This window comes from Cricetulus griseus, chromosome 8 (assembly GCF_003668045.3).
Source record: "Cricetulus griseus strain 17A/GY chromosome 8, alternate assembly CriGri-PICRH-1.0, whole genome shotgun sequence".
In the NCBI taxonomy this organism is placed as follows: Eukaryota; Metazoa; Chordata; class Mammalia; order Rodentia; family Cricetidae; genus Cricetulus; species Cricetulus griseus.
Window position 1 is genome coordinate 3,301,312 of NC_048601.1, and position 17,292 is coordinate 3,318,603.

The 17,292-nt window shown below is 45.6% G+C and overlaps 1 protein-coding gene across 4 annotated transcripts in view; it reads left to right on the top strand.

Annotated features, from left to right (window-relative positions):
- Itpr2 (inositol 1,4,5-trisphosphate receptor type 2) overlaps positions 1 to 17,292 on the top strand; it is a 414,122-nt gene that overhangs the window by 105,227 nt on the left and 291,603 nt on the right. For all 4 annotated transcript variants that reach the window (XM_027430112.2, XM_035448791.1, XM_035448792.1 and 1 more), the window contains 3 exons: positions 5,671 to 5,812; positions 10,197 to 10,358; positions 15,963 to 16,135. In XM_027430112.2, the coding sequence (XP_027285913.1) occupies positions 5,671 to 5,812; positions 10,197 to 10,358; positions 15,963 to 16,135 (477 nt within the window). The remainder of the gene's footprint in view (positions 1 to 5,670; positions 5,813 to 10,196; positions 10,359 to 15,962; positions 16,136 to 17,292) is intronic.

Genomic DNA, 17,292 nt, shown 5'->3' on the forward strand with positions numbered 1-17,292 from the left:
CCCCATTTTTGTGTATCTTCCTTTACTTCTTACTCCATGTGTGGCCGGCTCCTCAAGTTCTTCTCTCCTCCATTTCTTGTTTCTCAATCTGCCCTCCCAGATTTCTCCTCCTATTTATTCTCTCTGCCTGACAGCCCTGCCTATCCTTTCTCCTGCCTAGCTATTGGCCGTTCAGCTCTTTATTAGACCAATCAGATGTTTTAGACAGGCAAAGTAACACAGCTTCACAGAGTTAAACAAATGCAAAATAAAAGAATGCAGTCCATCTTTGTGTAATTGAACAAATGTCCCACAGCATAGACAAATGTAACACATCTTAAAATAATATTCCACAGCAGGCAAAGTCAGAGAAGGGAGCACTGTGGCTCACTGGTGTCCATTCCCCAGCTGGGCGTTCTGGAACATCTATCTGTTCAATAGAATCCCCAGAACAGAAGGGCAGAAATGTCCAGCCTTGTCTACGCACCCCCAACTGAAAGCCGTCATGTTTGCTGTAGTTGAAGGATGATATGATTGTTCTGTGCTCACACAATGGGATAGCACATAGCCAGGGTCAGGAATGAACTAGACCATGTGTGATGGTGTACATGACTCTGACAAGTTTTGGATTGAGTAAGAAGGAAACAGGATGGATAAACCCACCATTACACTCTGAGAGTGTTCTGTCACTAAATGTATACATTCTGGAGACCTTTACACACAGCCCATACAATAAAGTCAAACATTGTCAGTGTGCTGACAGTCAAACGGTTCTCAGCCTCCTCTCTGTCCTTACTACTGCTTTTCCTGTGGGGAGCCTGCATTTGACAACTGCCTTTAGACATCTGCCCTGTGGTGGCCAACAAACCAAGGCCAGAAGCAGAAACCGGCCACTCGTATGGCCTCATGTGATTAGAGACCAGGGCCAGCTCACAACAGAAATGGATTCCAGTGTGCAGATGGGGTGTTTCCCTCTTTTGCCTCCTCTTGATGAATCCGTTTCTGTCTGTCTGTCTCCTGCATTCACAGAAAGTTACACACTTCTCTACGAGGTCTCCTTTGGTAAACTCCAAGTATCTATTGAGTGCTGGGCCTCTCTGGGTGCTTCTCTCTCCAGGGCCTTCTCCCCCAGTGCTTGTTGGGGGGGACTCAGCCCCTCTGGATATGTCTTAGGAGGACAGTGGATTAGGATGACCCTTGACCCTATTTTTATTTTTTATATCCCCTGCCTCTTTCTCTCTTCACTGCTTTAGTGGAGAATAACAGCAAGGAGACTATGCCTGAGAACTGGGAAGTTACATTTGCTGATCCACCCTTCATCCTGATGCAGTCCGTGCTGCAGAGTGGTGAAGGGGCTCTTAGTCTCTCAGCTTTAGAATTTAATAGAAAATTCTTTCTGAGAATGACTGGCAGCCTTGACACCCTTCCCTCTCCCCCATGGAGAGTGAAGTTATTATTAGCTATTCTTTTTATTCAAAACCAAGGTCAAAGGGAGGGTTTGAGAACATTGCAGACCTGCCTCTGAATGCCTGTGATGTTGGATTCCCCCCCCCCCACACACACACCGTGCTCTCCTTTAGTTGACCCAGGAAGGGACTCTGGATGCAACTCCTGCCAGGCTCAGCATCCTCAGCTTTCGATGTTTTCATTTGAATTTTCTGTTTGTATTCTACATGACTGCACCAAGTAAGCAGAGCATTAGAAGTGTGTGCCCCACTCATGACGAGGGAGGGCCATGAGGTGTCAGCTGCTACCTGGAGCCTGGGAAGGCACTGTGTGCAAGTCTTACAGTCTCTGTACCACACAGGCTGCACTTCTGAAGGACCTGGTTTGTCCACAGAGTGTCCGTTGTCACAGCTGTACACACATGTAGCTAATTCCGTGAGACTGAGCTCTTGTTATGTGCCAGGTGCTGGCCACACAGACTGTGCTCCAAGTAGCTGCAAAAGCCAAGGTCATTGGGCTCTTGTCTAAATGCAGCTAGGGGCTGGGGACAAGGCTCAATGGCAGAGTGTTTATTCAGCCAGCCCCACGCCATGCGACACTTGCTGCCAAACCCAGCACCTTAAGAAGACCGCCATGCCTTCAGGCAACAAACAGAGCTCAAGGGCTCTTAAAACTCGTCATATGAATTATGGTGCCCCTCCCCGTTCCTGCCTTCTTTACCCCCTTCTTCTACCTCTCCTCCTCTCCCTCCTTGTCTTCCTCTTTTACTCCTTCCTTTCCTCTGCCCTTCTTCCTTCTCTCTCTCATCTCCTCTCCCCAGTCCTCCCTTCCTTTCTCTTTGGAGGCCAGGTCTCATATATAACCCAGCGTGTCCTTGAACTCTCTATGTAGCCAACAATGCCCTCGAACTCTTTAACTTCTCTTTTGTAATCTGCTTTTAAAAATCTCTGTACGCTATTGTCTGTATCCTTTGGATACTGTCTTATAATTGCTAATTTTCTTATAACCTGGACTTTTATTAGATGATTTTATATACACTTTTTAATGCTCAGATTTCTGCTGGTTCTTTGCCTACCCATTTAGTCTTCATTCATATCTACTATTTAAAATTATATATACGTATGTATATATACATATCCATATATATATAAGTGGTAAGATATATATATATATATATTTATATATATATAGTAGTAAGTTCTTTATCTGTTGAGGACTGACAACACACTCATTTAAATGTCATTTAGGAATGGCTTCATTGCTTGGATCTTATTGGCGATGAATATCAGCCTTCTGATTTTTAGCCCCGATGTTGGCTGTCTTTCCTAATATTGGTTTTCTGAGTGTTTTGGAATTTAATTACGCGGGCTTACCTCCGCTGGAACATTATGGCTTTTTCTCTCTGTGCTCATTCGTTTTCTGTCTGCTGGCGTGGCCTCCAGCTGCCTCCTCTCGGCCAGCCCGCAGCGAGGGGTCGGTGTGGAGGGTGCGTGAGTCGTGGTGATCGCAGCTGGGACAGCAGCTCCATCAGTGTCTCCTGTCCCTTGTGCACCGCCTGGCTGCAGCCCGCGCAGGGACGTTGGAGGCTTTCTGCAAGGGGGACCTTCTCCATCAGTGCCTTCCGCAACTGCAGCTGGGCCCATCCTTCCAGCAGGGCTGCGTCATCCTTACGCTTGGCTGAGTTGGGCCGGCCTTTTATATTTCCCTTTAAATACGGAATGTATGTCTTACCTAACTTCGCTAAACCCGACAGGAAGTCTGTTGCCTGGCTTTTCTTAGGGGCGTGTGAGGAAACGCACCTCAGATAGGGAACCTATGTCAGACCAAAACGCGTCTCACCTGGAGCGCTAATAACAGGAACATGGGTGAGGGGTGACTTACAGGATCGCGGATGACTCAAGAGGCGGCTGCACCCCTGACAGCTGCCCCAGCAGGGACGGTGACGCCTGGCAGCCCATGGGCCCCAGAGCCTCTCTCCCCAGCCTCCCCCACGGTCTGTCCTAGAACCCGGGGCAGCAGTCTTAGCCCTGCAGGCCTCAGCCTCCCAGGTTTTGTTTTTCTTCCTCAGTCTCATGAGCCTCTCTCCTCCCTCCAGAGTAGCATGTTTGAATTTGGAGGAATTGCTTTAAAGTAAGTCACAGAGAAAATCAATTATTAGATAAAAGTTAGCAAGATGGCATGTGTTACAGGGTGATAACCATTAACAGAGAATTGAAGTTTGAGTTTAGCTGACAACAACCAGCAGGTGGTTTTGTTGTTGTTTGCTTTTTTTTTTTTTTTCTTGGCACATGAGTAAACAAGTAAAGAGGAAGCTTGGTGTCTTGCTACCAACCTCATCATAACCAGAGGCACCTCTGTATGTAGACAGAAGTTTCCGTGCTGCCTGGTCCTGCAGCCAGCCGTTCTGTCCCAAATAAACACAAAGAGGCCAATATTAATTATAAACTGTTTGGCCTACTTCTCAGGCTTATTACCAGCTAGCTCTTTTGTCTTAAACTCACCCATAATTATTTTTTTTTAAAGATGACAAATTTCCAAGATGTCAGAATATTTTTTTTTTTAGATTTTATTTATTTATTATGTATACAGTGCTCTGCCTACATTCACACCTGCAGGACAGAAGAGGGCACCAGATCTCATTATAGAGGGTCACGAGCTGTTACGATAAATCTTTCCACCAAAAGCCGCCTGAGCCCCACCGCCACTTGTGAGCTTTACGCCAGCCGCCTGCCCGAGTTAGTTCCAAATGAATACACAGAAACTTGTATTAGGTTCAAAGCTGCTTGGCCAATGACTAGGATTCTTCATCTGTTAGCTTAGTCTTAACTATCATAAACCTATATATTTTATAAGACTATCTTATCGGACGCCTTTTATAGGCGTCCCTCCTTGCCGGTGGATCACATCCTGCCACTGGAGCAGGAGCGGAGGGGAAAAGAGGGCTCTTCCTGTTTCTCCTTCTTTAAATATGAGTCTCCTTGCTATGTCACTTCCTGCCTGGATCACCACTTCTCTACTACATTTCCCAGAATCCTCTTTGACTCCTAGTTCCGTCTAACTTGCTGTCTCATTGGCCAAACAGTATTTTATTTAACAATCAATAAGATAAACATACACAGTAGTACATTCCCCATCAACGAGCCCACCATGTGGGTGCTGGGAATTGAACTCAGGACCTCTGGAAGAGCAGCCACTAGCTCTTAACCTCTGAGCCATCTCTCCAGCCCTCACCCATAATTCTTATCTATGTTTAGCCACATGGTGATTTGGTACCTTTTCTCAGTAAGTCATTCTCATCTTGTTTTCTCTGGGTCTGGCTGGTGACTGTTTCTCTGCTTTTCCTCTTCCCAGAATTCTCCTAGTCTGGTAGCCTCACCTATACTTCCTGCCTGGCTACTTGCCGATCAGTGTTTTATTAAATATGAGTGACAAATCTTTACATTGTACAAGAGCATTGTCCCACATCATCTGTATATTAGGAATAATGCAATGTGACACTCCATCAAGACTTAATATTCTTGGGCTGGAGAGATGGTTCAGTGGTTAAAAGCATTTGCTGTTCTCCCAAAGGACAGAGGTTCAGTTCCCAGCACCCACATGGCATCTCATAACCATTTGTAACTCCAGCTCCAGGGAATGCTCCAGGGGATCTGATGCCCTCTTCTGGCCTCCTTGGGCTAAACACCCATTTTATATGTTTCATTTTATATGATAAAATGAAAAGTAAGAAAAATTAACGTTCTACTCGCCCCATCAACAGTTACCATTTTAAAGAGTAATCCAGAGTCACGACACAACTGGACCTTTTGTTGTTTGTGTCTAAACACCTAATTCCAGTTGTGGAGTCAACAAGAGAAAATGTGTTGAAGCTAAATGTTCTCTGAGCAGCCATCAGTGAGATTCCGTCTCACTTTAGCCCGCTGACATTACCTGGCGTCAGAGCTTTGCTTTGACAATAATATTTGGGGGACATTAAATCACAGTTGTGCCGTCTTCCGTGCCCATTTGTTCTTGAGACTCATAGGATTTTTATTTAATAACCATTTGCAATATTTGATTAGAATTGGAATCAGAGTGGAGGGCAGGGGGAACTGGATAGGAAATGTCAAAATTAAGTAGCAATTACATTAGATATTACATTTTGTTGATTATGTTTTCTTAAAAGTAGTTTAACTTTCTTAGTGTTTCAGTTCTCAGACTTAATTTCCGATAGTTCAGAACTGTCTCATCTTTTCTCTGTGATAGGTTTGTGACTAAGTTGTTGGAAGACCTCATCTTCTTTGTGGCTGACGTGACTAACAACGGACAGGATGTTCTGGATGTGGTCATCACCAAGCCAAACCGGGAACGGCAGAAACTAATGAGGGAACAAAACATCCTGGCACAGGTGAGTTGCTTCGAGAACCAAATTTGCCTATTTTTTGTTTTGAGTTACAGTATCAGTTATGCCTTGCTGCATAACAAATGACACCTAGACACTTATTTCAGTTTCTATGAGCTTTAAATGTAAGAGCAGTGTCTGAGGGGCATCCTCAGAGGGACTGTCAGTGTGTTATGTAGGGCTACCATCATCTCAAGACAGAATGAGAGGAGGTCCACTTAAGTAGATGGCACATAGAGTTTGGTGCAAGTCTGCCTCAGGATACAGCATTTCCTCTGGTGATGGTTGTGTTAGCTTTCTGTGACAGTGGTTGTGTTAGCTTCCTGTGATGATGGTTGTGTTAGCTTCCAGTGATGGTTGTGTTAGCTTCCAGTGATGGTTGTGTTAGCTGAAGTTTGATGGCTTGAGAATCACCGAGAGACGGGCTGATGAGCCTATAAGGAATTACCCTGACTATGCTAGTTGATTTAGGCAGACTCATTAACTGTAGGCCAGCCCACCCTCTGGGTGGAGATCCCAGACAGCAGAGAATGGAGAAAGATCTGAGCATGCATTGGGTGCTCTCTGTGCTTGGCTGAGGACAGTGACAGCAGCTGCTGAGAGCTCCTGCTATGCTTTCCTCTCTGTGATGAGCTTCAGCCTCACACCAAGACATTTCCCTTAAAAGCAAGGGATTCCAGAGAAGAGAGAGGGCACCTAGACATAGCCATAGTGTAGGAAAAAAGGGCCAGCCAAAGACACACACTCTGAGCAGAGCCAAAGAAACACACTTTGGTCCTGCAACCAGAGCCAAAAAAAAAAAAAAAAAAAAAAAAAAAAAAAAATGTACCCTGACCCTGAAACCAGTGCCCAAGAAACACACTTTGTCCCTGGAATCAGAACCAGTGAAAGAAATACACCCTGGCCCTAAAATTAGAGCCAAAAGGCTAAAAGGACCAGTGAAAGAAACACACTTTGGCCCTGAAACCAGAGCCAAATATGACCCTGAACCCGAGCAGAAAACCAACCAATCCCTGAGCATGAGATCTAGGCAATTTGAGCTCAGGGACTGAAATCTGACCAATCCTCACCCTGAAAGTCTTCTTCCTGGAAAACTCCACCCCTAAGAAGCCCTGTATAAATCCTGTGCCTGTTCAGCATGTGGCTGTTTGGGCTGCCCGACTGTCCTCTTCCACTCTGACACAGGCGGCCACTCTCCTGGATTCTTCCCTCCCAATAAATCTCGTGAATGAGGTTTCGGTGAGACTGTAACACTCAGTTTTCCTTGGCTCCAGAGTGCCAGAATACCTTTCCATCAGAGCCGTAATGCTTATACATAGTCTTTAAAACATCACCATAGATCCCATATCCATCAGTTCTGTGTGACTGGTTAGAAGCAGAGAGAGAATCCCACAGGGACATGGACGGCAGAAGTTAGGGACCATTTGAGGCTAGCTTAGAGGTTCCCACCACACATCTCCAAAATACCGGTGTGGTCAGAGCATCTTAAGAAACAAATTCCCAGGTGACTTTGGAACTGTTCTACCTGCTTCCATCTGCTCTAGGAAGACAGCAGTCCAGTCCAGATCTCTGAAGTGCATGACACACTAGTAAATTAACCTGCTTTCCAGTGACCTGCATGGACATCCCTGTAGTCACATCTTTTTATTGTTTTATTTGCTACTTAAAACAATTAGCTTCTGTATCAACCACATATGGATAATTGAAAACACAAAAATGACATTAGTTTATAATTAACATTAACTGCTGGGTGATGGTGGCGCACGCCTTTAATCCCAGCACTTGGGAGGCAGAGTCAGGTGGATCTTTGTGAGTTGGAGGCCAGCCTGGTCTCCAGAGCGAGTGCCAGTACAGGCTCCAAAGCTACACAGAGAAACCCTGTCTCAAAAAACCAAAAAAAAAAAAAAAAAAAAAAACCAAAAAAAAAAAACCAACAACAACAAAAAAACTAACATACTGTGCTGAGCTGGGGAAGGAAAAACTGAAGACCCGTTGTCAGCTAGTATCTATAGACTGTCTGAAGACAGTGCTTTTCAGAAATAAAGTCTCAGGTCTTGTTAGACTCCCGGAAAACTCAAGTATCCAGGGTCCCAGGCCACGTCTTCCGTCACCCCAATCACCAGGCGGATTCGAGAGCTTGCTGCAAACTGCATGAGGCTTTATTGTAATTTAACGAGCTAACCCCATGTTAGCTCAGGTCTTTCATCCACCCGCCATGGCGGATGGCTAGCAAAGACAGTTTGAAGCCGCTGCGCACAGATCTTATAGGGCAGCGTAAGGGGCATGTCTAGGGGTACGCACAGGCTCAGGATTGGTGTGCCTCCAGGCTTGGAGGGTTTGCCCTGTGTTGATTGGTTAACTGGTTGTTATGGCTCTTAGGCCCTCCCAGGGTGGTTGCTATGCTCTCTGCGTCATTGCTGTGTGCTTGTCCGTAAAGCACACCCAGGGTCGTAAAGCATAGCACCACCAGCTAACTTCTGATTGTTTCCTTGTCACGAGGCAGGCATCTGACTTTCTAGTGTCTAGGACAAGGTCATAGAAGCACGTGTTCGGCTGTTATGGCTGCCAAAAGGGAAGCTGGTCCCTTCAGTCTCAGGGACAAAGTCTTTCTGCCATCTATAACGATATATCTTTCCACCAGCTGCCTGGGTTCTGCCACCGCCTTAGAGCCCCTGAATAACACACAGAGTCTTATATCAGCTACGTTGCTGCTGGACAATGACTAGGATTTATTTGTTAGCTCAGTCTTAATTACCAACCATAACTACCAATCTATATGTTTTTATAAGGACTTATCTTACCCAGGACTCCAGCCTTATGTGTCCTCTCTTCCTGGGATCACATGGAGACTCTCTCTCTTTCCTACATTTCCCAGAATCCTCCTCCTCTCCTAGTCCTGCCTAACTTGCTTCCCTATTGGCCAACAGTGCTTTATTTATCAACCAATAGGGCAAACACGTACACAGGACACCCTCATTAGTCATCAGTGAATTATTTTTAGAAAGCATTTGATTTCAGGGACTTTTAGGACTTTGAGTGAATTATGAGATATTAACTGATGTCTCCAACCTTTTTATCTCATGATACAAATATAAAATTCAAGGTTCAGGGAACATCAAATTCTTCTTTTCAAAAATAATTTTTATTTTTAAGAACTTCACACATAAACACTAACTGCATTTATCACATCTGCACCACCCTCCCCCCCTAACTTCTCTGTCCTCCAAATTCATGATGTCCCCTTATTGTAATTATTATTATATGTACACGCACACACATGCATGTGTACATACAAGGGACTGAGTCCGTTTAGCCTTCTCATTTGTGCCCAGTACTGGCTGTGGGAGGCACACCGAGGACACTCTCCTAGGACACTGTCCTCTGCTTCTGGCGCCTACAGTCTTCCCATCTCTTACTCCTCCACGACTTTCAAGACTTAGAGGTTGGAGACCTGTGCAGATGGATTGATAGACTTGGGCCCCCAGGGCCTTAGTCTCTGAATTTTGACCAGTTGTAGATCTCTGTGGCAGTCTCCACCTGTTGCAAAAAAGACTCTTTGAGAACACCAAAGGCTCAAAGAAAACCACAGTGTCTTAGTTCATGAACTCCACGGGACAGTTCCTTTCCATTTTGAATTCTTATTTCGAGGCTCATTGTCTTGATCTCATGTTCCTCACAGAGAACTAAGCCTGCTGGCTCCTCACCAGAAGGCAAGAATTTGGCTCCCTGGGAATGGGGGAGGGGCTGAGGGAGTGGGGATGCAGGGGTGGTTCCTTGTTAAGACTTCAGTGTGGATGCATTCATTCCCATGGCCACTTATCTGCGTTCTGTGAACAGTGGACAAACCCTCTGAGAAAGTTTTGTGTATTTAGGATCTCTGTTATTGGGGGCATATGTATTTGGAGTTATTTCCTTTTGCCTAAAAGGAGGTAAGAGTGACATTTGGAAGTCATTACCTGTTGTAAGTTTCAGGTAAAAAGTTAACATTTTTTAATATTATTTTGATTTTGGAAAGTTATAGAAAAATAACAGAATAATAAAAGCATATAGAAAATATATTTTAATTCGTGTGAATATATCCATGTAGCTTGATACAAACACCTTCATATTTCCTATCTTAATAAAATACGGTTTCTAAATAAAATTAATCATGCCATTGATATAGTGGACTTGTTGACTGGGTGCTCTCGTGAGCAGAGAGTTTTTGGTTCGACAGTGTTTTATTTATTATTCAGGACTAACAGCCAGTTAAGTACCTTCTGCCTTTGCACTAATTTCACTTACACATTTCTACAGTGCTTTTAAGTCCTTGTTATTTGTTAAAAATGCAAATAGGTTGCAGAGTGCACACGCATGTCCATAAAACAGAAGGATCTTCTTCTTCTTCTAGGTGTTTGGGATCCTTAAAGCGCCTTTCAAGGAGAAGGCGGGAGAGGGCTCGATGCTGAGGCTGGAGGATCTGGGCGACCAGCGCTATGCCCCCTACAAGTACGTGCTGCGCCTCTGCTACCGCGTCCTGCGGCATTCCCAGCAGGACTACCGCAAGAACCAGGTGGGTAGGGAGCCCGCGCCCTGGTGTTGGTGGCTGTTAAAGTATAGACCGAGGAGTCAGAACTCGAACTTTGCAAAGAAGGGCTTTATGTGGGCGGCTCAGAGAACCGTCCGTGAGGGCTGTTGAGCCGGACAGGAGTTTGACTTGCAGGCGGGGATGCTGCGCTTCTGGGCATGGTCCCGGAGGGCTCCTGCTGAGCAGGGTACCCTGGCCTGTGCCTGGGAGGTGCAGCCTTGCTGTGTGCCTGCATACCTACTAAGATACCATCTGTGGCCAAGATTCAACCTGCACCTGAAACAGGAGGAGGGACTGAGGGGAGGAGGGATGGGATGGGGGCAGAGGAATGCGATGCTCGACGCTCAGGCTGGCGAGCTTGAGTGGTGGGGGCTGGGAGCCGTCTTCATGACCGTATGGAACATGCATTTTAGTGAGACAGGATAATCGGTTTGGTTACTTTTCTTCCCTGTGACCATAAATTATCGACAAGAAGAAACTCAAGGGAGGGAGGGCTTATTTGGACCCACAGTTTGAGGGTGTCCAGACTGTCATGGAGGGGAAGGCACAGGGCGACCCCTCGCCTCTTGGAAGACAGGAAGCGAGAGCAAACAGGAAGTTGGGTTATAAAACCCAAAGGCCTATCCCCAGTGACCCACTTCCTCCCGGAGGCTCTACCGGGAGGCTGAGACTTCCACAACTCCTACCCCTGCTGGGGACCACGTGTTCTGATGCATCTGCGCATGCAACAGGGTTAGGACATCAACAAGGTCGCCGTGGTCATAGGGCAGCCTGAACTGTGGAGGAGAGTGGGCGGCTTGTGTGGGTCCAGGGATGGAGCCAAAAGCTGTAATCTGCTAGTGAAAGTTATTTCGAGTCTCACTTTGTCTTACAAATATGTAGAGAGTCTAGAGAGATGTTTCGGTGGTTAAGAGCACTGGCTTCTCTTCTACAGGACCTGGGTTCAATTATCAGTGCTTACAAGGCAGCTCGTGTCCAATGTCCCTTCCTTCTGGCCTCTGTTGGCACTGCAGGCACATGGGTGTACATACATACATACATACATACATATATGCAAAGTGCATACACACAACATACAGGTCATCTTTAAAAAATCTGTAATATTTTGCATTGGGTTCAATAATGCAAATGTTTGACATAAAGGTATTTACATTATTGATGACCTGGCATTGTGTTCTCCGTGTGCTTCTTATCCAGTAGAAGGATCTGTATCACTGGTGTTTTTTTTTTTTTTTTTTTTTTTTTTTTTTTTTTTTTTTTTTTTTTTTGAGACAGAGTTTCTCTGTGTAATCCTGGCTGTCCTGGAACTTGCTCTGTAGATCAGGCTGGCCTCGATCTCAGAGCTCTGCCTGCTTCTGCCTCCTGAGTGCTGGGATTAAAGGCATGAGCTATCAGTTGCTGAGTTTAGTTCATGAGGGAGTATGGCCTGAGAGAAGGCTGGGAGGCAGGGCTTGAGGCACAGAGCTCAAGGCCACTGATGAGGAGGTTCAAGGCAAGTGGGCAACACTCAACTTTCACTCACTTTGTTTCAAGCCTAACAGTTTTCACAAATCCACTGAGACCAAGAAGCCAAGCAGGATGCTCAGACTTACAGTGTTTTTGTTTTCTTTTTCTTTTTTTTTTTTTTTTGGCATTGGGAAACAAACTTGTCACCAGGTGGGCACTATGACTTAGCTGCACCCTCAGCTGCCAGGCTATGGTTTTAAGAATGGATCCAGTGTGTAAACCCAGGTTCTGAGTCATCATTGAGAGTTTGGAAGTATTTTGGCAAGAAAACAAATTTTTGTTTTTTCCTTCAGGAAGAATGTGTTAAAATATGTTGGCTTTGGAATTCAGCTTTCGAGATTAAGAAAGGTCTGAAAAGAATATGTAAAGCAGATTAGTTAGACAATAAGTAAATCTGTTAGGTAACAGGAACAAACTGACAGTTTAAGCAGGCCCTTACACATACCATGTATTTAGATCCATGTCATACAATATATAATACAATGGGCATCTCTCATACCCTCCGGGTGAGAAACCTAGTTCTTTGTGGTTGAAATGTGGCTTCGGGGGTCACACTAATAGTTTCACTACATTCCAGTGGGATGACAGCATAGAGAGTAATGTTCCTGTCTCCCCGGGAAAGGGCATAGATCCAGAATGCTGAAACAGACATTAGGCATTGGGGTTGTGGCACTGGAGACAGTCCTGTGCAGCACCCGACTATCTGAGCACAGGGTCGGTTGGAGAGGCAGCTCAGCGGGTTTCATGCCTCCCCACTTCTCTTCCTGGGTCCCCTGAATGAGTTACTTTTCTTGTAGCTGTGATCAAAGCCTGTCAAGGAGCCACAGGAAGGAGAAGTTGTTTATCTGGGCTCAGTTTAAGGGCATCATGACAAGGATGGCCAGGTGGCAGCAGCATAAGACAGTGGTTTGCTCACATCTGGCACCTGGTGTTCAGAGCACAGGGTGGGGTCACCCTGAAAACACCCATCTTCCTGTCAAGCAGACACATTTGAACATGTGCATATATGCGCGCACGTGTTGCACACACACACACACACACACACACACACACACACACACACACACACACACACCTGCCTGGGTTGATATTTACACACTCTCTAGATTCCTTGCAGTGTGTCACTGTGGGTCATCTATACCTCCCCTTCCCTCCCCAGAGCTAAGTCACTGATCTGACCAAAGAGCAAGGTCTCCTTGGTGCTCACTGTTCCTGCAGAATCTCATTGACTCTAAGCTATGTCTGGACCCCCTTTTTTCTGTTCTGTTGAATTAAGTGTGTTTGCATTTTCTCAGACCCCAATGGGGGTACCCCTATCATCCCCAAAGACCAAGGGACCATTTCAGAAGAGATGATGGGAGGATTGTAACAGTTGGAGGCCAGGGTAGGAGCCCTGTGAAATGCTGTCTTCTGGATATGGCATGACGTGACACGATGTGGTGTTCACCTGCACACAGTAGCTGTGTTATCTGCATACGGCCTGCACACACAACAAGACGGGGCTAATCGGGAGGAAGAAGAGGGGTCTGCAGGGGCGAGCGGCAAATTAGGGAGGCCGATGAAGCACAGACATGGTCACAATATCCTTCATACGTGTGTGAAACTCTCAAAAGAGCTGAGGATGCTTGGCATTGAGCCAGAAGCAGTGTAAGATGGTCTTCTCTCAAGAGTGACCCGTGTGAGGTCACTGAGGAGAGTTACCTCAGGCGTGTCTGGGAGGGTGTGTCCAGGTCTTCAATTGAAGATGCAGGATCTTGCCAGTGGGCGGCACCACCTGTCTCATGGGCTGGTAATAAAAAAGAGAAAGTGAGCCGAGCCCCGCCCCCCCCAACTGAGTGCAATGAGGCCACCTTCCCTCCCTTGCCCTGGCTTCCCTCCCTCAGTGAACTGTATCCCTTGAGCTGTGAGCCACAGTAAGCTTTCCCCCTAACTGCTGTAAGTAGCTTGTGGGAAAATATTTTAAAATGTAGATAACCAAAGCAAATTTTAGAATTCCTATTGTCCCCACCTGCATTTCAGACACCAGTAAAGAGCTCATGTGTGATTTAGTGCTGGCCCAGGTATTTAACGTTGTGTTTGGGTTTACTATTATTTAGAGAACCCAATATCACCTCTAATTTCATGTAATTATTTATCAGCATCTTGGAAGCTTGCCTCACACTACAGTACGACCCCGATGGCCATAAACGCGTGTAAATCAATATAAAGCTCTAAAGTGACACACTGCAGAGGACTTTTACTTTAGTTAATTGACTACCCAATAGCAAGGCATCATTCCGAAAGACCACAAAAAAATGATGCTGGCGTTATAATTAGATTTGTGTAACCAATATCATTTTCAAGGAGTAGGTATGTTCCGGTAAATTTTGCTCAAGGCAAAAGCCACTTTCTAATCGATGGATTTTCTCATCTGAGAAACAGAGGTGCATTCCCAAGGAGAAACCCCGAGAAATAGAAAACCTTTGGTCATTGAAATAGAAAACCTTAGTGCTAAGGGTCTATCTATACACAGAATGAGAAAACCAGTGATTGTGGTTTGGGATATAGGAGTGAGAATGAAGGGTGAGGGAACAGGCTGGAGAGACGACGGCTCAGCCAGTCAGAGCACTGACTGCTCTTCTACAGGGCCTGGGTTCAGTTCCCAGCACCCACACAGGGGCTCACAACTGCCTGTAACTCCAGTTCCAGGATATCTGACGCCCTCTTCTGGCTTCTTTGGGCATTGCATGCATGTGGTGCACAGACTCACACGTATGCACACAAATAATAAATATTAAAAAAAAGAACAGGGAGAAGACTAAATAGTGCATAACTGAAACTCCCCATAGTGTTCTGTCTCTCACGGTTACAATAACATTTTGCCCGGCGTTGGTGGTGCATGCCTTTAATCCCAGCACTCGGGAGGCAGAGGCAGGAGGATCTCTGTGAGTTCGAGGCCAGCCTGGTTTACAGAGCGAGTGCCAGGATAGCCTCCAAAGCCCACAGAGAAACCCTGTCTCAAAAAACTAAAAAAAAATATATATATATTATATATATATATATATATATATATATATGAGTGTTTCGCCTACCTGTATGTATGTGTACCATGTGTGTGCCTGTGTCCACAGTTTTCTCTACCACAGGGCCTTTGTGGGTGCCACTCCGTTGCTTGGCAAGCCTCTCCTGGCGCTCCCAAGGTTGCTGTCCTTACCTCCTTTTCATCCTTGCTCACACATTGCTTTTTTTTCTGCCTCCCTCGTCTCCATCCTTGGTTTCATGTCGCTCATCCACGTGTGAAAGCATGTCTGTCTTCTCATTTGCTCTCTTTTATCTCATAGCGTGATCCCCAGAGCTTTTGACGCCATCATGAAACAGTTATTGCATGGCTGAATCTAATTAATAATTCGAGTTACCATGTGATCCTATTTGATTGCTCCTTACTGATAAGTATGTCAAGTTTTTGCTGTCACTTATCAGAGAAGATCTTGTTGGTCATTCTAGTGTCAATCTGAGGAAAACAAACAAACAAGACAACTGGAGCCCATGTAGGGCATTCAAACAATGGCTGCACCGATCTCAAGTCCCAGGAGTACGGCAGTCACATACATTTTAAAAATTATTATTATTGTTTATTATTTATAGTTATAACTTCTGGTGAGAGTCAGAGAGGCTCCTTGCAGGCTGGTGAAATTCTAAGTTACCATGACGTTAAAAACTATAGTTAGATTTCCTTTTCTCACTTACAAGGGTGTCAGTACCCATTTAGAAAATAGTGATTAGTGACATGACTTTTAATTAATTAATTAATTAGTTAGTTATTTGAAGTATTGAGGATGGAACCTTGACCCTTGCACATGCCAGGTGAGTGACCTCTCCCAAAGCTCTGCCCCAGCCCTCGGTCACAGTTTGAGTTACCTGACTGTGGATACCTTTACTTCCCTCCAGGAATTCTCTTTACTGAGGCGTTATTTACTTGTTTTTCTTCTGACAAGCTTCGGCTGGGTTGTCCGGTGGCTCAGGTGATCCTGGCTGCTGCCCCCCAGGGAGCTGCGCTTGCAGGCAGTGTGCTCCACAGGTTCTGATGCCTCCTCCTCCCTACAGGAATACATCGCTAAGAACTTCTGCGTTATGCAGTCCCAGATTGGCTATGATATTCTGGCCGAAGATACGATCACAGCCTTGTTACACAACAACCGAAAACTACTGGAGAAGCACATTACTGCAAAAGAAATTGAGACCTTCGTCAACCTGCTCAGGAGGAACCGGGAGCCCAGGTCTGTGCTCTGGGGGATGGAAGAATGGGGTTTTTGTTTTGTTTCTTTAAGATAAAAAAGGTGAGCATCTATTGTAGCACTGACTCTTGGTGGGCAGACGAAGCGTTTATTTCCATGATAACGGTGTGTGTAAAGCAGTTCTGCTTCGCAGGTGATCAGCATCCTTTAGAGACACTGTTGATGTGTCTCCTTGGTGCTGGGGAGCCAACCTAAGGCTCACACTGGCTAGAAAAGTGATTGGCTGCTGTACAGCACCCCAGCCCTAGACTGGCATTTAAATGTACTCATTTACTTCTATTCGGTTTTCCAAAATACATTCATGTATTTTCACACCTGTAATCCCAGCTTCTCAGGAGGCTGAGACAGGAGGATTCCAAGGCTAGAAATGGGGTTATGACAGTGAGTTTAAGAACAGCTAGTAGGGCCCTGTCACAGTTGAGGAGTTAGCCCAGTGGGAGAATGTGGGGCTCAAGGACTAATCCCCAGTAATGCAAGAAGAAGCCAGAAGCCCAAAATGTGTTCACATAGACTCACTCAGGTGCCCAGATTGCAGATGTGGGCCACATGTGTCCTAGGAGAGATGAATGATGACTGACACATTTATGGGCCATGGCACCGTGTTGTGGTGTCTAAAGGTTGGGCACTCCTGATGGGGCACTTCATTTAATAATATACAGTGCATTCTGACTGCTACCTAGATTTTAATAAAATCAAGCAAATGACTTATTATCTATTTCTTTTTTGGTGCTGGGAACTGAACCTAGGGGTGTTCAGTTTTATTTTCCTTTATTTTTCCTCTCACAATTGTAGGCCTAGCTAGCCTAGAACTCACTGTATAGCCGGGGTTGACTTTCCCTCTAAGGCAATCCTCCTGCTTCAGCCTCCCGAGTGTTGGGATGATAAAAGTGACCACACATTTGGGGTTACCCAGCTTCTACCTTCACTTAGAAGGAGAAATGAAAGACAAGCAATTAGAAAGGGGGTGCCGGGTCATAGGGGCTACACATTCTCTTTCACTCCATGCTGCCTTAGATGGCAACAGTGAACACAGAAGCCAAGAACACCCACTGTGCTTTCTCTGTCTAGTCCTCTAACAGTAAAATACTAGGTGGACAGCGGCCTCCCCTTTGACCAACCATCCTCTCTTGAAGGGTGCT